The 19,468-nt window shown below is 39.3% G+C and overlaps 1 protein-coding gene across 1 annotated transcript; it reads right to left on the reverse strand.

The window, feature by feature from the left end:
• Positions 1-4,469: 4,469 nt before the first annotated feature.
• c9orf72 (C9orf72-SMCR8 complex subunit) lies at positions 4,470-18,415 on the reverse strand. The gene is made up of 10 exons (XM_085391585.1): positions 18,228-18,415; positions 16,994-17,474; positions 16,360-16,455; positions 15,766-15,830; positions 15,130-15,202; positions 13,621-13,737; positions 12,261-12,496; positions 11,922-11,979; positions 10,679-10,788; positions 4,470-5,588 (listed from the first exon to the last, which is right to left on the reverse strand). Exons 2-10 carry the CDS (start codon positions 17,438-17,440, stop codon positions 5,402-5,404), a joined length of 1,389 nt encoding a protein of 462 aa, XP_085247711.1. The 5' UTR covers positions 17,441-17,474; positions 18,228-18,415; the 3' UTR covers positions 4,470-5,401.
• Between the last annotated feature and the right edge of the window lie 1,053 nt (positions 18,416-19,468).

The following is a 19,468-nucleotide window of genomic DNA, read 5'->3' on the forward strand; positions in this document are numbered from 1 at the left end:
CATCTCTTCCTGTTGTGACGAGACCGGCCACAAAAACTACCAATAGGAAAAAAGAGCCAAGGCAGCTTCTGACCAATTAGATGAGAGCGTGACACACAGCTGACAGACATTCTTCCTGCCTCCCAGCGTGATTGTATTTGTGACAATGGTGTTTGACGTCGTATTGGTTACATAAAATCGATATACCGTAACATAAAAATTACTTCATGCATTAAAATAATACACACATTACTCTGTGAGTTGCTAGAGTATTAAACAAAGAGCACATACTGATCAGAGATGCTTATATTTTTCATAAATGATGACTTTATTTTTGTCGGTTTCGGATTAGTTTTCATTATCTTGAATTTGTTCTTCATTTTTTAATCACTACAACAACAACAACAAAAATAATAATAATAATAATAATAATAATAATAATAATAATAATAATAATACAATATTGAATTTAATGTATTTTTATTTTTCCAGTTGCCTAGTCCTCTGTTTTTGTGAACTATAACTTGAACATCACTCTTCACGGATGGTACCTACCTTCAAGCTGTTCAGTGCATTTAAATATGCACTGAACCTCCTGCTAATTCAGTTTAGCTGCACAGATTGCTTCAGAATGCCATGAAACATATACTCAGGTATCATGTATTTGCAATATTAACTACACTTCTTGCACTATGTTGTTTCCTTCTGTAATCTGGGCTCTACCTTCTTGCACTAAAAGCACTTTAAAGTTAGGTACACTGATACACTGCACTGCTTCTAGGGAGTGATGTGTTACACCCTTTGTTGTGTGTTGTTGGCAACAATTGGCAGACAATTTCCTATCAGCTGTGTTGCTGATATGACTACAATCAACTTGAATTTACCTTTAACAGCATTGCTTGTGTTTTTAGTCAACATTTGAACATTGTTAGATGGTTATAAACAGGTATAGTGCACTGCCAGCTGAGTGCAGGCTATTCCGGAGAAGTATACTAATACTTTATTTCCTGGCATCTCATCAAAACAGAACGTGTATTGTGTAGGCTGATCACGCCAAGACTTCAACACTATACATTCAGCCTGTCCCACAATCTTAATTAGATTTTTTGGTTGAAGAAATTCTTTCTAAATTATATTACAGTGTGTTGAGCAGCACAGCTCCTCTATGCTAATTCTGTGTCTTGGGGATGGTGAAATATTTTAGTCAAAAGAATTATAACAACTTCATATTTATTCTTCCAGACCTTTCAACAATTCTCTTCGTTAGATTTGTAAATGGTCCCAAAATGGTTTTATAACATTTTTCTGTTACAAACTTACAAAGAATGTTTAAAGTAAGACATTCTCTAGGAATATATGTAATTTTCTGCCAAGTTGTTATATTAACTTTGGATATTTTTGCTCTTATAGACTATGGCAATATCTGCACAGTAGAAAATGACTGACATTTGAGCAGTTTGGGGATGTTGTAAGAAAAATATTGCAAAAGCAAGCAGCAGGTAGTTCACATGATGAAGAGCTAGTTTAAATGATTATACTGTTTCCCCTTCTTTGTATCTGCAGTCCAGAGATTGAAAGCTAAATTGTAGGCACTAGAAGAGTATTCTGATCTCTGTATCTCTGAATTTTGAAAAGGGAGAATTCAATTTAGTGTGATGAATTTTTGTTTTTATGTTTTTATGTATTTAACCTTTCTTGTATTGTATAGCTTTATGTACCCTGTCCAGGGACTCTGAATGTGAATTAGAAGGTCCGAAGAAATCTGCCATGTTCCCATGTTAGACTTTTATACCGATGTTCATTATGTGTCAGTCAATCTATGTGTTTAGCAGATTGTTTATAAAGTAGTTACAATAAATATAATAAATTAGAACAATTCAAAAATGTAATCACTTTATTCAAATACATTTGCTTCTGTAGGGATCATGAATATTATTCAAAATTTCATGGCAAAATTAAATCATTTTGTAGCAAAGTGTTTTGAAATATTGACAGTTTCCGTTCCCATAACTAAACCGTGCTGGTCTTCACTTCTTCTTGGAGAATTGCTTCCTCCATTTTAACCAATATTATGAAATTGTTAATAATATTTGAACCTTAAGTTGATGAAAATGCTTCTAGCCTGGGAGCCATAACAACAACAATAATAAAAATAATAATACTAAAAGAGAAAAACAAGAAGCAATTTGATTCCTGTTATATTAAAAAATAAAATAAAAATTCAAAAACACCAGAAAACAGTACAGGCCACAACTCTTTGTCATCTCCAGGAATTGCCTGAACTCTTGGGTATTGTTTAATGTAAGAGGATGTTGTCAAGCCTTCCTCCAGTCACAACAACAAAGCCTCCCCAAAGAACACGTGGGAGTCGCTTTACCGCAAAGCTTGCAAACATCAGGTTCAAAGCTCTTCCCTGCCAATCAAGCCCTTCCCACAAGACCAGCCTATTTTTTGCCGTAGCTTTAACGGAAACCCGCATCTCACACAAATCCTTTTTCCTGTCTTGTGAGTGTTATTTCACCTGAATTCCTGAAGGATGTCCGTGGTATCGCAGCTACAAATACTATATTAGTAATTAACAGCTCCTTCACTTTTGCTTCATTACCCTCTTGTTTTTAAACATGCAGCAGTTCAAGGCTCTCTAGAGGACACGTAATTAGACTTTTCTTGCATGAGGCAATTACAGAAAGGCTATGAACTTCAAAATTGTCTTTTTTTTCCTCTAATGGTTTACAAAAAGCAGATTTTTTTATTTTTAAAGATGGTCCAATCTAAAAGAAGCTGCACTTAGCTTACGAAGGCCTCCACTTCAGGCCTCATTCTCTGACACCATTGAGCAGTTTTGCATTATTCAAATGTCATTAATGTTATTCAGCAAGAACATCTTGAAACACACAGACCCACTGGTGTTTACTGTATCCGCTTGATTGATCAGCCATGTGTATTCTCAGGGTCTTAGGTCCGGTGCGGCTCTCTTTGCATACTGAAGACCTCCACTCGGTCTCATCAGAGTATCAGATTTCATTGTGAACACTTTGCCTGATATTATAACTTGGATTTATTAACCACTTCATCTCAGGAAATCAATTACTGACTGGCTAAAGTACACTTGGCACACTCAGTTACATCGAGGACTCTCGTGTTCATCAGTCAGTCAAACTGAGCTTGCCAGTAAAAATCATAGTGATGTTTGGGAGCACTTCCAAAAGCACAGTTGTAAAACTTGCTGATGAGAGAGGCCCCAGCTATCAATGGTGCATATACATTCCCAATAGATGGGATTGCACTCTCAGCTATATTCAGCTTTGCTTTAAACAAAACAATGATGCACACATTTGGAAACGATCTAAAAACAAGTACAGCTGCAAGCTCATTGGTCATAATCCAATATTTTAATGGTGCCAGCATATCGGGGGCCGTAATACTTTGCAAGACATTTCATTACTATCCATCCAATAATGCCAAGAACTGCAAATGTTCTACTTTCCAGCAGAAACTGAGGCAAAGTCAATAAATGAAAAGTATGACAAAAAGGGCCCAAAGTGTAAGAGGCTCCTGCAGGAATGATACCTCCTGCAGTGCACTGTCCTGAGTTTGAATCTGCAGGTCAGCTGGGGGCTTTCTATGTTGAGTTTGCATGTTCGTTTTATGTCTGTGTGGCTTCTTTCTGCGTATTCGAGCTTCCTCCCACAGTCCAAATACATGTCTCGTTAACTGGTGAATCTAAATTGGCTGTAGGTGTGAACATGATCATTAATGCTTTTGGTCGTTCTGTATTGGCCCTGTGATGGACTTCAGCAAATTCTTCAGCGTGTACCCTGCCTCGTGCCCAAAGCTGTGATAGACTGAAGGCCCCCACACCCTATGTCCCTGAAATTGATACATGGTTAAGAAAGGTAATAATTGGACCCTGCAGATTGTTATTTTTTTATTATCACGTCTGCTGCTGCACACTATCCTGCCAAAACAGAACCGGCTCTGCACATGCACCAGCTTCATCTCCTGGGAACACCAGGTGTTTGCACACTATTTTGTGAAATTCCACACTAAAGCTTATGGGATATATATGTCTGGCAGATATTAGTAGTTGCCCGGCACGGCACAGCATAGCTAAGAGAAGCATCGAGTTTATGATGAGAAGCTGATAAAGTCCTCTGCAAGAACAGACACCTTAAAAAGCTTCAGCTTCAGATTTTTACCCAGTCAGTTGCAGAAGAGTTTAATTTCTTTGTCTCTTTAAAGGTTAATATGAAATAGAAAATGAAAATATATCGATAAGCTAATCATTGTAAAATACATTTGGACATAAATACACATTTGCAAAATTAACCAAAAGTATTGAAATAAAAACTGCTGAAACTTATTAACGCTGTTTTTGTTAAGGAGCATGAAAAACGAAACATCTCAACTTTTAAACCTATCAGGGACCTTCAGCTTTCAGACCTTAATTTTTGAGGAACTTGGAAGGGCAAAGATTTACAACCAGATACTTCTTTGTTTGTTATTACTGTTTTTATTATTCATGAACTAATGTACACAAGTTAATGTACAATTAGACAAATAAAAAAAGAATTCCAATATTCAAGTACAAAGAAAGTTTAAGATTAAAAATATAATAAAAATGTAATATGGCGCAACATCGAGTAAGCTTATTACAGAGCCACGCAAACAAGATTTTAAGACAAAAGCAAATTTAGGGTTGCAGTAAAGCTGGGCATTTCCAACAATCCAATAACTAGGCAGTTACTGTGGAAGGAAATAAAAAAAAAAATCTATTTTACATACAACTGGGAAATGCATTCAGTAATGGCAACTAAACACACACATTGAGTCTGTCAGGAGGGATTACGAGGAGATTTCATTTTGTCTTTGTCCATACTGAAATATGGGCGCCTTGATTACATAACCTTTCTGTAAAGTCAGGCAATCGACACCGCTCACATTAATTGAACAAAGATAATTAAAAAAAGAAAAAAGGCAAGTGTCAGAGGTTCAAAGGTCAGCGGAGGCTGTTGCACGATGCAGGCAGGGAAGAAACGAATAACTCATGTTTGAATAAATATCATTTTAAATTAAATTGTAAACATCCCGGTGGACACCTAAGCCAATTCTAACAATAACTTAATGCAGATCTTCTATTAACAGAAGGATGAGAAAACACTAATACTCCATCCTACAGAGAAACAGCCTACTGAAAACATACTGACAGTATTCTTGATCAAGATAATATAACACAAGTTTAATAGTGATGGCTCATAACAGCAGCAACAATCAGTCTGATAAAGGCGTAAAAGGAAGGCGAAGACTACTTCTTTCAGTAAAGCAGAAACAGACACAGCACATGATGGTAGCCTTGCATCAACGCGCATGCTTTCATGTAACAAAGTCACCAACCTAAAACGATACAAAGTGCGAGTGAAAGTTAAAAGCTCGTGAGTACATCTCGCTCCTGCATGCTCGTGTAGAACGGTTTCCCGAACACAAACGAGTGAAGTCCGGCCCTCAGCTTCTCAGCGAAGGCCATCACGATGTTCAGGTCTCCCTCCACCATCAGATCCAGGTCTGTCTTTAAGTTGCGCAAAGACCGAAATGGCTTCTTCCCTTTTTGCCTGCGGAGAGAGACGTGGACACGTTGAAGTATAATGCAACTGTTAACCTATAAAACTCAGGGTCGGGGGACTTGCATTAGCCTTTAGTCGGGCTGCAGCTGTGCACAGGAATGCCATGCCATGATGAATTATGTATGCTGCTAAAGCACGCTACCTGAGCATAAACAGCCTTGTCAAGGCACCTGTAAAATAGTATGCCCTTAGACCTCAGGCTGTCGACGGCACCATAAACAAGACCGGTTTTATGCTTTCACACGAGCCCACAAATTATGGTTTTGCTTGTGTAGTTAGTGTCGTCTCTGGAGTGAGATATGTTTGGGCGGTTTTTATGCATTGGAAGGAGTAGGCTTCAAAATAATTCATTTGGACTCAGTTTAAGCATTTTGGACAGGAGGGGAGCAAAAATCAAAGTAACTATTTGTAGAAGCAACGGGAGTTGGGGAAGGTCAGTCAACTGTTGTGGAGCACAGAAGGAGATGAGTCAAGCCCAGATGGAGCGATGACCAGGTCACCACCGGGTGGGAGGCATGAAACAATTCAGCGAGCCTGAGGAATATGGTGGACTTTAGAGTCTCAGATGAATTGAAGGGCTTAAGAAGGCGCTTCTGGACACGAACCAGAGATGGGTGAAATAAGCCTGATGGGATCAGAGTGTGACTGGACATACAATTATGTCCCCTTTTATTTATTTATTTTCTTGACCAAGCAAAAGGGGGAGGTAATTAAAGCATATAGTGAGCATAAAGCTTCAGTACTGGTTTCAAACACGCGCTGCCTTAATTAAAGCTTTAGTATGGAACGAGGCCACCATAAGCCACCAGGTCACCTTGCAACCTGGACTAGTGTCACATTTCTGTGGCCGGGAGGTAAAAGAGATACGAGAAATTATTTTCAGGGATCAAATGGCGATCATAAAAACATCATTTAGTGTTTTGATTATGATGATGGGAGGAAAATGCAATTTCCAGAGCCCTTTCAGAGGTTTAGCTGTGGTAACCTGTGAAGGTAACGCAATGTCTGTGCACCATTTCCTCTCAAAAACATTATTCATGCACTACATAGATGGGGAAGCTGTCCTTCTGGGAGGATGCTGAAGATTTATCACGCTGTGTGGCTACAAAGTCGGCCTCTCCCCAGTTTCCTCCTTACACCTTACACATATTATAGCTGAAATTATTTTCCTCTCTTTATTAATAAATCATGTTCTTTTAAAACACATTCTGCAGAGAAAAGCCAATGCTAATATTGGAAAGGCTGGCACAAGCAAGCATTCAGTATTCTTTCTGATAAATTACTTCTTCAGCAGAAGAAAAAAGATCATATCTCTACCAACCGCCCCCAGCAGATACATATGTGCAGATGTCATAAAATTTTTTCATTCACCATTTTTCGCACTCTTGTGTGGCAGCACTTAAAATTTGTGTCTTCAAGGGTGTAAAGAGTAGTACACCGCAGGAATCTTTGGTTTCTAAATGCATAAGATGTATTCTATTCATGTTTCAGCCCTCTTTGTCACAGTTTGTTGGATCTGCATTAAAGCTCTGATGCACTATATTCAAGGAAGGGCACAAATTGCCTCAAAAGTGAATCAATCTTTTTTTTTTCCTTCAGCTGAGCTATCACAATGTAAACACATTTTACTGCTGCTTAACTACAGGACAAACATGTTGTGCTCTCCACCGCATACAGGCACACTATTTGAAGATATGGGGTAAAAATGGAAGATGGGAAGTTATTCAAACTCATCAGTGTTCAGCAGCTTCCAAATAACCTAATTTTCAAAAAGTTGGGCCACTGTTTAAATATAAATGGAGTGAAGTAAATGTGAAGGTACCAGTTATACAGAACAACTTTCCAACTTTTCTGGAAAATAACTGGAAAAGATGAGAAATGTCTAATTCAACACTGATAATAATGTTTTATGTAAAGCAATAAGTGGCTGTTGTTTTAAAGCTGGGCCCAAAAGTGCCTCCAACAGATAACACAGTGGAGAGCTGACTGGAAAGGTGGGGAAAGAGAGCGGGGGAAGACATGTAGCAAAGGGTCGAGGGTTGAAATCAAGGTCAGGCCACTGCATTTGGTCTTTGTGGCCTATGGTCGCCGGCTCATGCTGTGAGCTAAACTGGCGCCCAGTCCTCACACACTTCTACCATAGACAGTACAAACGATGTAGTACCAAGTTCTGGGTTTGAAAACTGCCTTAAACCTGCATTTTTTCAGGCCAATAGAGGGTGACTCCTCTGGTTTCCAAAAACAGCCCCGAAAATAAAACTTCAAATTGTATAAAAATCAGAAAACATTCTTGAGCTCTTTTCCTCTTTAAATATTTTCCTGATGACTTTATGCACTCAGTTATTTCAGGTCAGACTGAATAAAACATGAAGTTCATTTAGTAAATTACAGTCATTAGAAGTGTCAGAAGCAGAAGCAGTAAAAGGCTCATTGCCCCGAGGTGCAGGACCGAGTGCTACAGGAGATCTCTTCAGCCTGTGGCTATTAAGACTACTTAACTCCTCCCCATCCTGTAGGGGGGACATTTATAAACAGTTTGAAACTCATCATGTGCTCAACAGTACTTTACACTGTTTAGACAGTTTCATCTGTTCTTTACTGGATAGGTGGATTACACAATTATCTCATTTTTCTGCTTTTTGCCATCTCTTACCTCCATCTGCTGCTAACAGCATCAATATTATGAAAAGTCTGTCACTTTCTGCCCATTTACACCACTAGCCAAGCATTTATGATACAGCACATTTTTACATTTCCACTTTTTCTTTAATCTGCCTCTTGTTTTTAATCGTCCTTTCTATTTATATTTTACAGCTTTTATTTAAAAAGGCACAAAAATTGTCCTCAGGATGAGTAAAGTTCTTATCACATTTCTTCTTATTAGCAATGTAGGGTTATCCAGAGTAGCAACTTGTCACAAGTCATTAGCCAATAAGAGCGCATTTTCACATGCAGATGCATCCTTAGTTTTAAAAACTCGTCTCACAAACAAGATGGCGACAGTGAAAATGCTCAGCTTGAAGCGTCACATCGCAGTGGATACGGCCATCTTTCAATATTTAAATGCCAAACTTTATGAGGCAGAAATAGGTGGGTTTATAGCATGGTACAAAAATACATAAATAAAAGTAACAATAACGGCCTTTATATGACAACAGTAAACTATACAGGGGTTAGCTTGAAATTAAAAGGCTTAAAGATTACAGTACTAGGAGGCCTGAAAGCTTTGCGGAGCAGGGAGGCTGCCCACAGTTGTATTCGTGGCATCTTTTGGAGCATTTTTAACCAACTATCAGACAGATAATGTTGCCTATTTTCTAGTCCAAAACGTCTGTGCTCTGTGTTTGTTGAGCAAAATTTCAATTAACAGGTGTCCGTGCCATTGCTGTGCACACATACGGTTTATGGATGCTCACGCCCAAGACGCATGGGCCAACAGACCGGTCAGCAACCATCTAGCAACTACTGGTCGAGAGGCAACAATCATTACTCCTTGAGTGGTTGGCAAGTGGTTGCAACAAAACGAATTGCTAGGCATAGAGACCAGTCAGTGATCCCCTGGCTTCGGTTGCTAGCAGGTCGCCATAGTCGCCAGTAGTTTACAGGCAAGACGCTGACTTGTCTGCAAACACTAATCATATACTTGCATCACTTAGCCGCAGTTAAACTTGGAGAAAGTGCCACGCAAACTGGAAACGGAAAACATTTGCCTGCAAAGTAAAGCTTGTGCCTTGGTTGACGATATGACACAACTCATAAGTTTCCAGTCCGCAGACAAGCTTCATCTTCATTACATGCAATTCACAAACTATTGGATGATATGTCACTGCTGCTACAGCCATCCTTTATACAGACTCTATGAACAAAACAGAATGGCAGATTATGAAAACAGATTACTAGTGACTATGTTATTAAAACATAATCTCCATGTTCTATCAGTCCTGGGGAAAGGATAGCAGCTGTTAAGGAAGGTTTTCTGATGTCACTAGTACAGTTTTATGTGTTAGATGTTGCGAATACACATTAGGAAGATAAGCACTCTTAGGTAGAAGGTTGCAAAATACATTATTTTGACTAGCATCTGGTATCCCCTGAAAGCTGGGGATATATATTGCTGCCTGTTGTAGAATAACAATATGCAGATGAGTTCTAGATGTAATCGCTTAAGCCAACAGCAGCAATGTTTGCGCTTTCTGCTCATGGGCAAAAGGGTGAACGTAATGCATAGTAGAAAAAAAATCCCTCCAAAAGCAGCACTTTGGGGAAAACAAGCACTCAGACCTATAGATTCCTTGGGAAATGCATCATAGCCTGCTTGTTGAGACCAGTGTGAAGGATGACTCATCTGATCACAGGAGTTTTTTTGCCTCCTGCTCAGCAGAACAGTGTCTGTATTCTTTGCACTACTTCTCCTGCAAAGAGCCAACCCCCATGTTCCCCTGACCTTATGTTCCACTCTGCGCGTTTCTTGACACACTCCTCTTCATCTTGATTTAAGTGTAGGCTTACACCTGCAGTCAGCTGAATCTGAGCTGCCTATATTCCTGTGTTTTTCAATCTAACATCACCGATAAAGGGACACTTCTCCTTCTGTATAGTTTTGGTTTAGTACTCTGAGGGTGTGGGCTCATCGTGGTACCGTCTCTCCTCTCCAACTGTCCATCTACCCGATCATGCCCTGAGACTGGTTTCATTTGGGTCCTCACTAAAACTCATCAAATGTGTCGTAGATCCTAATTATCCACTTTCTGGTAATTTGTCCCTCCAAGCTTGCTGCACCCTCACTACTGCACAGCCAAACCCTGGAGACAACAATAACTGAAACTACTATTTTGATAACAGGGCTTTAGGGTACCTCTTGCTGTGTGCTTTATGAATGCCCAGCGGTGATGGTGGGTCAAAGCAAGGTGAGCAGCTAGAATGCAAAGTCGAATCAAAAACAATGGCTAAAAACAAGGAAATCATCAGCTCTCCTTTTGGGGATTTTCTTGAATCTTCCTGTGGTGCAGTGTCTCTGAGTGCCACACGGTAATCTCTTTTCTTATTTGGATTAAAGACTTATTAGTGACAGCTCTTACGTTTCGTCCTCGATGTACTTGAGCAGAGTGAGGGCCTTCCTGTGGAGCAGCAGCAGAAACTGGGCCAGATAGGTGCTCCGCAGAGACAGGCCTGGCTTCAGCATGAACACCTGGGTACGAGACAGGATGTCAATTAGTAGTCGGATCCGCGGCTCTGCTGGAAGAAGAGCAGAATAATACACTCCTCCCTTCCTTTGTGCTAACCTTGAGAAACAATCATGCTGTTGCTACCGTCTTGGGGGGAGATTCCTAACAGCAGCTCTAAGATGGCTCTCAGGTGAACAAATGATGGGATGTGACCACTCGGCTTTCAAATATTTGCCGTAAAGCCGGGCACACATCTGATCTGGATTTTCTCACCAGCTATGACAGTGACTCGACCACTTTTAACTTCACAATAATACACACAGCAGTAAAATTACAACTATGCTCTGGTGGTTGCATGCAGCCATCTGTGAGTGAAGCTGTGGCATAATTGCAAAAATATCTTCTAATTGGTGATTACACAACAACCCTCTAAAAACCAGCAACTCAGTGATTAGAAAACAAGTATTAATTAATAGCATACACCGTAAATCTGCTTCAGCATCGCTTTTGCTAATTATAAGTTTGAGTCAATGACTGCTCTGTTCTGTTTTCATGCTCATGAACTGAAATGCTTGAACATTTCTATGACTCAAATCTAATTAAAACTGAACCAAATTTTTTCTGTGTTAATTGTTTATTTAAAAAAACAAAAAAACAAACAAAAACAAAAAAACTGTGTGTAATGTTAAATTCACCGATATTTTAAGTAGATGCCATGTACAAATCTCCTACATAACAGCTGGAGAGTGAAAGCTGAATTTTCATCTCTGTGAGTCAGAGCTGACTGTGAGTCAAAATCAGATGACACATACCTGCAAAAACATGTGATTTATTTAAGCAATTACAGGAAAGATTTTGCAGACTGGCTCATATAACAATCAGTCACAAATGAGTTCATCTTAGGAAAGATAAAGCACGGAGCAATGTATACGGTCACCGAAAATCATTTCATACCACAGGAGCCTTTTCTTATTTGATCATTATTTCTATTTTATTTTAAATGACAGCAAAGAGAGGACTGCTTTTCTGCATTTAATTATGACATTACTAATGGGGCTACTATATCAATATGTCACGAAGACAGACATCTTTAATATCTTCATCTTAAAGCAGTTTATATATAATGAGAGATGATTTTTTTTTGTTAGATTCTTACCTCAATTATAAATGACTTGACCAAAGCGTCTTTATGCATGACGTCTTGAAATATATTCCTAAGAAAAAGAGCACAGAGGTTATCGCATTAGTGCTTTTCATTTTAGAGGTTTTTAAGTATAGTGTAAGGAAGCTTCAACTTAAATGTTACATGCTTGTTTTCACACAAGCCCTGAACATTTATAGTTGTCACCAAAAGGAGCATGTAAGAATGCAAATCTGTGACGCAATGGTAGTGGGAATTAAACTGTCTTTATATTACAGAGCTGGCAGGTTCAGGCTTATATGATGCCTAACTGAGTACGTCTGTAAAAACACAACATATATGAGTATCACTTACAGGTCAGGTGTAAAGGTTTCGTCAGTATGAATGACTGTATCTGGAGGAATGTCATCCTCGCTATCCGTCTTCCAGAGCGCGCTTAGCTCAGAACGCATGTAGCGCCGCTGGTTGTATGTGTGTTCATGGCACGGCGGCATCTGTTTCACTGTGTTGATGTCCACGTCGATGTGTGTGGTCGGGTAGGGCGAGTAGAGTACCTGGCGGAAGGGCAGAACAAAGCTGCCGGTCGAGTCCTAAGAGCGGAAAAAAGGTGAAAGAGTTGCTCCTGTTTGCACCTGTGAGCACAAAAGCTAAACTCGGTGCTTGCAAAAAATTTTATATTAGAAATTCTGATGCACATAAAAGTAAAATGCAAAACATTGGTAAAGAACAATCATATCCATAGATACAACATGCAGATCAGCTTTAATACATAATTTAACTTTTAGAAACACAGAAGCTTTAGTCGTTTTTCTCTCGGTCAGTTTCAGTAATGTATAAGATGCAGATTTTGCATTTGCTCTACAATATACATTAGCAACCCTCCATGACTTTATGACTATGATGGTTTTTGTATTTTTTTAAACTTTCTGTACATTAAAAAATGAGCACAAAACGGCTTTAAAATGTGTCTGGCGCCTTTAACTTTAATCTTTTCCATGGACTATCATAAAAGCAGATCTATTATACTCATTTCCAAGTCCTTATTTTTATTTTTGGACTTGAATAGCTCTGCACAATTCACATTTCAAAATAATCCTCATTAATCTTATGCTAAGACTTTCTGCAGTCCCTCAGTTCATCCTCTGTCAGAAACAAACCATCGTAGCGCTTCTTTAATCGTCTTCCTTCTTTTAAAGCCAGCTTTTTCTGATTGACACAAAACAACAAATTGAAACAGCAGGTAGGTGGTACACCTGATATACCTGAGATTACCATATTTGGAATTGTCACTGACGTATAGATCCAAGAGCAGAGAAAAAGTAAAAAAAAAAAAGAATGTTTAGAGTCTAAAACTTTAATTTTATAGCTTACAGAGAAGCTGAACCATTTCAATTATAAATGAAATATTTAAGTAAAGGCTTCTTTTTGAATATGTTCTTTCATAACCTAAAATTGTGTCTGTCACAATTATGACCAAATATGTAGCTTCTCCATGTTTTCCTTTGCATGGTCACACTGGTTGTATGTTTCAAAGCAGATGAATCTCATGCAGTGTAAAGGGAAAGTCTTATTGAATTACGTCCCTGATATGAAAAAGAAATTAGGTCAGAGCAACAAACAAGGGCGACATCAAATCAGCAGACAAAACAAAACAATAGCCAGATCCTAATTCTAACCACAGTGTACTGTATAATGAGAAAGAGCTGGTGGCTACCTTGAGCAGACCCTGAACAAACAGGCCAGTGTCATACTTGAAGGAGTCGTCGGCCCTGCAGAGGCGAGAGCACTTCCTCTCAGCCGGAGTGAGAAAGAGGCAGAGAGTCCGCACAATCTGTAAAAGACGGTCAGATTTATCAACCCACAGTCTGACTTTCTAACTAATGAGGCCTGAAGATAACCGGGTCTGATTATTTACTGAAGAATTTATGCAACAAAAGCTTTATCTTTAATTAATTGGTGTTCAGTTTGGGCCTCGAGACAAGAAACCTACAAATTAATGCATTGCGTGCTTTTGATATTCACTGGGAAAAACTGGAGCTGCTATATTTGTGCACCACTAATCTTTCTTTAAATCAGATACCTGGAGATTTAAAGTGGTTTTTCAAACACACTGTATGGAGAAAGTTTTCATACTTTAAGTTTTTCACACTTTGTTTCACTTTTGAATCAATTCACTTAAAAAAAAAAAAAAAAAAAAGACTCTTCTTCTTGCCAGAATTGTTCAAGCTCACCTAGGTTGGATGATGAGTGCACAGCCATTTTCAGCACTCCCAAGAGATGCTTTTATGCTGCAGGTCAGTTTTGAAATGTAAACCTCTGCTACAGCCTGAGGGGAACTCTGGATCAGGTTTCTCTGAATTTGTCTGCCTGTGTCTTTCCTCTATCCCAACTATTCTCAACGTCCATATTTATAGAGAAACCATCCACACAATAAGACGCTCCTACCACATTTGACAATAATAATGAGGTGACGCTCAGCATCTGCACAGTTTAGTCTTCATTTCATTAAACTAGATGATTTTGTTTCTTATGGTCTCAGAATCAAGTAGTAGCTGAGCGCTACCTTCATAATGGTTTTCATTTAGTAAAGCTCTCTCTTCTCAACAAAGCACAGCCAGATCTCAGTTACAGAGATAATTAGTTTCTCGGTTACCTTCTGTTCTTTATAGTCGAGTTTGGCTCAGTGGCCAGATTTGAGAAGACTGTCATGGTCACAAACCTCTACCAATGATAACAAAAGAATGATAGAAGCGAAAGCGCACTCGGTTCCTTTTAATGTTGCAGAAACAGCCTTGTACCCCCTGAAATCTCTAAGTTGATACAATGCTTTCTCACACATCATCTTGACCTCTCTAGATAACTGCGAGCCTCCCTACTTGACTCCAATTGAGCTGTAAAAGCATCTCAAGGACGACTGATAGATTTTAGGCGTCACACCGCAATAACAGTTTTTGAAGTGTTTTGCAGAGACTGACGAGGGGAAAAAATAAAACGCAGGCTCATTTTCAGATGAGTATGAAACACAGGAAGATGAGGAAAACCTGAAAGAGTCTGAAAAGAGCAGACTTGAAGCAGTAACCCGACTGAAAATCAAAATACTGATGCGAAACTAAAAGAAGTGCAAGAGGGGCTCATTAACAAACAAACATAACAACAAGCTTCAAAACATTTAAAATTATGTAGATGCTGCGTCTGTGTGGAGCCACTAATCCAGCACATTTACCTTGTTTATTTTCTCCGGGTTGCTTCCAACCACGATTGAACAGCCACACGTCTGCAGATGAGAGCTGATGGCCCTGAAACACAGAGACAACATCATGCAGATTAGCACCAATTAGCTTCATTAGAATTCTTCTGATTAGAAACGAAAAGTTTTTAGGAATAACAACTGAGACTAAGGAACGGCATCCCTCCCCGCTAAAAATATGAGGCCTTAAACCTTTTGACTCATCGACTTCGGCTCACATTCCAGCCTTTTTGAATTGACTTGTTTGATTGCTCATAAAAAAGGATTACTTCTAAACCTGAGATTATTTCAAGTAATACACAGTGAGTGTGTTCTTTCTTAAAGCCTGAGCTATAAATATCAGATCCCAGCAAATAAGTTCCACTTTCCAGATGCTCGTGTCGTCGTCACAGGATACTGAGCTAATCCTGTTCAACTCTGAGCAATTTGGCGCTTCATTGCTAGAATGGACTTTGTAGACTCTCGACACTAAAGAGCGATTAAGCTTTTCGTCCTTTCTCAGGAGATAACTTCAGCTAAGTGAAGAGCCATTACTCATCATTTGAAGGTTGATGGGTGTTAAATGGGCATTGTTCATCATCTGTCTCCATTTGCCTGTACCGGATTGCTTACTTGTGTAGGAAATCCTCGTGGCAGCTGTCCCCGATGTCATCATCATTTAGCACCGTGTCTTTTATCTGCTCAGCAGGAGCGAAACAAATGAGTCATTTTAAAAATTGGCCTACAACAAAGACAAAAGTGCTGACGGGCATATCTGCAAGCCATTGTAATGAAAGTGGAGGGTTTAAAAAAAAAAAAAGACAGTGAAAGATTCTGGGGAGCTTCTTTGTACTTTTACATTTGCATATTAAAAGGGAGCAAATGTGTTGAATCACACTGGGTGGTAATCTAGGCAGGGAGAGAACCTTGTTTAGTTAAACCTCTTGGAAAAAGAAGTCATTTGAACAAGAAAAACCACAAAAAGACAAACAATTTCCTCATGTTTTGTCAATAAATTTCACTTGCTGGAATTCAAGCTCCTTTCAGTTACTGGCAACATGATATAGGATAAAATACTACTGGCTCTGTCTTGATTTTGTTATTTAAATGTAATTTAATGATGCCAACAATGCCAACCAGTTTTTCTAATGCAAAATGAATGACATCTTTCACTGTCTCTTAGTTACTGTGCAGTTGGTATTAATAGACTGAAAAATTGTTACTTACATCTATATCTTCTTGTACACTATGTGTCTTCATAGAGGTCAGCAGCTCCATGATTGGGACAATTTCTAAGCTCAGCACTGAGATGATATTGTAACCCTAAAATTAACAGAAAAAAAGGTGAGAAAAGAACAAGAAGTATCCAACCTACATAGAAAGACACACAAGGTTAAAAATCTGACCAGATTTTGACTGCTTTTAGCACTTTATCAGTGCATTCAGTATTCCAGGAAACCTCAAAGCTCTAAAAACAGCAAGTGCATCAGCCAAAAGAAAGGTCCAACCAACTGAATGTTTACTCCAGTGATGCATTTTAAAGCCGTTTTTTTTTTCTCTCCCAGTTACTGGTGTGTTAAATCATTCTATCCAACGCTATTATTACTTGTTCACTAGCTTCCCCTGTAGGATCCCTCAGACCTAATTAACTAAGCAACCCCTCTGTGTTTGGAGGATACAATTTTATTATTCTGGCAATGTTACTGAAATCCCAAATGGGTACAACAAATGTGACAGATAAGTTAATACTCCTTTAAATGTAATAATTAAAGCTGAAAGGCAGGTTTTATGAGTATAAAGAATAATAATTTGCCTATTCTTCAGTGCACACTAAGGCCAAATGCCTGTAAGTCAAGGCTACCTTCTGCATCCAAATGCGTCCCTTGCGGATAACGTGCTTCAGCCTCTCCACACAGATGGTGTGCAGGGGGAGGTAGAAGGACAGCTCTGTTTGAGGCAGAATAATGGACAAGGCACATGTGTTCTTGTCCCCCTTGAGCTCGCCATCAAAGATGAGAGACACGATGATGACGCCCTTTTCTGCCAGCACAAAGAACTTCACGTCCACGGCACCGCACTCTGCGCTACGCAGAATCTCCCCATTGAGTGTGTGATTAGCCAAAAATGTTACTTCTCCATCGCTGAGGAACATCAACTGGTCACCCTTTGGTACCCAGATGTGGCGCACCCGTGGTCCCAGAATATTGTCCCAGTAGGCAAAGGTGGCAGCCAGGAGCGGGCATTCTCCCTCTACCGCTACTTCAGACTTTGCCACAGCAGGTGATTGAGGTGGACAGCCGGAAGACATTGGGACAGGTCTTCAAGGATCACTTATAATTAACCTGAAACATAGAAACCCCTTTGTTTATGTTACAAGTACAGGACAAAAAAAAAGTGTGAGTGGAAATGAAACTGATTTGTTTGCACTTCACAGACCAGCCCCAAAGCAACTTCTGCTTCTCTGACCAATGTCGAAAGTAAAAAGATGTTTTCTACAGGCATTCATGAAAACAGTAAAAAGAAGGGGTCATTTCATATTCAGATTTCTGGCAGACTACACACACGTTACAAGCTCACTCAAAAAAAGCCTCTGAGACTTCCTGGTCTTCTGTGAAGTTCGGATTGTACAGCTTGCACTTGGATTTAATTTCAGAGAAAACATTCGTTCTCATCATTTCCATCCCCCACTGATTACAGGTCAGGTGAAATATAGCCAACTTATCCCACCAAATAAAGAATTATATTGATTACAGGCACGCCGAATTTACAAGAAATGTCAGCTTATTCGAGGCTTGAGGTTATTACTTTGCCAGATAGTTGTACATTTCAACAGCAATCAAATTTACATTTAAATTAAAAGCTTTTAAAACAGAGTTTGGCGTCTAATAGTTACAGCAATTTAAAAAGAACGTAAACAACCTTATACTTCAGACGCACAGATTGTAATCTCCACGTAAATTTTGACTGGAAGTTAATATGTGTAACTTTAAGAATAAGAGCGTAAGAAACGAAATGCAGGTAGTGTTTATTCGATTATAGGCTAACTAAAGCTAACCCGCTAACTAGCGTGAGCCAACGACATCAATACCACTTACTTTTTCGGTGTTTTGGATGTTGAAAACGCCACACCACAGCGGTTCCAGAAGATAGACGTTCAGTGTTAATGAAAAGTCATTGCATTTTTGCCTGTTGGTGCCATAGCTTACATTAACTACGATTAGCCAGTTGCAGCTTGGCTGCAATTTTGTTATGATCGTTAGCACACTTCCTACTACGTCAGGCTTACGTCATTGGTAGGGGTAAACGACGACCTCTAGCGACCGGTACATGGCAGATTACAGCGAGTCAATGATGTCATTTTTATTCCAGGCTGCTACCTTCAGAAAATGAGTTATTTTAATTCATTTACATGGAGCCTGGTCATACAAATGGATGTAGCTGCGGGCCCCACACATTGTGTTTGCCTTTTAATTTCATCCTCCAAGGCTAATGCTGACTATAAATAATGGTTACTGACTCCTTCTTTTCTCCCTTTCATTATACATGTGTGAACTGCACAATATCTTCTAGCTGCAGAACCCCACAAGCTGAACTGGCGATGTTAACATTGCTGTATTATTTATTTTAAACATCCTCATTCTTTGTTTGCTTTCAGAGCAGGCTAAAAAATCTGAGGTTCTCTTCTTCAAACAACCAGAGACCAGTTTTCCAGTTAACCCCTCCCTATCACAGGAATCTGTTTGAATGCTGTACAACCAAGATACCTTCACACTTAATCCTTGTCTGTAAGCACACAAATTTACAATATTATTCCAAATGGTCTTTGCACGACTCTAATGGGACAACTGATGCTGGCTCTAAATGGCTCTAGGATACTGAATTGCTCCTGAAAACAGTCAGCACTAATTACAATTCCAACTAAGGATTAAAATGCTATGGCCGTATCACCATCTAACCATATGCATTCCTCTATCTTACTTGGGCTAGTAATAGTTTTCATACTCTGTGTCCACCTCAGTCAGACTATTTTCAGTTGCTTGTGTGGCCTCTTGTTTTCTGTTGCAATTCAGGAGTGCAAATCTCAGAGGGTACACTAGTAATAGGCAAACTACAAATAGTAAGCAGCTGTCTTCATCCAAGCCTAATCCTATAATAAACCTCCCTTACATTATACTGTAGTGTCCCAATGCACAGTGAAAACCCGAAAGTAAACAGTCTGATAAATTTTAAGTCACAACAGATCGATAGAGGAGTGGATCTCAAGTGTTTTACCTCATAACCATTGGCCTCTCTAATTGCTCTAGTTCGTCTATCGAGCTTTTCTGCACTGGCTTGC

The sequence above is a fragment of the Rhamphochromis longiceps genome, linkage group LG19 (genome assembly GCF_057381845.1).
Source record: "Rhamphochromis longiceps isolate RC_006_pf linkage group LG19, R_longiceps_female_GT1.1, whole genome shotgun sequence".
Classification (NCBI taxonomy): Eukaryota; Metazoa; Chordata; class Actinopteri; order Cichliformes; family Cichlidae; genus Rhamphochromis; species Rhamphochromis longiceps.

Excerpts from the sequence above, each read along its gene's own strand:
- c9orf72 (XM_085391585.1), bottom strand. The coding sequence starts at position 17,440 with ATGTCTTCCGGCTGTCCACCTCAATCACCTGCTGTGGCAAAGTCTGAA. Across the intron at positions 16,456-16,993 it reads GACGCATTTGGATGCAGAAG|GGTTACAATATCATCTCAGT; the intron begins GTAGCCTTGACT and ends TGTTAATTTTAG. Across the intron at positions 13,738-15,129 it reads ACCCGGAGAAAATAAACAAG|ATTGTGCGGACTCTCTGCCT; the intron begins GTAAATGTGCTG and ends CGTCTTTTACAG.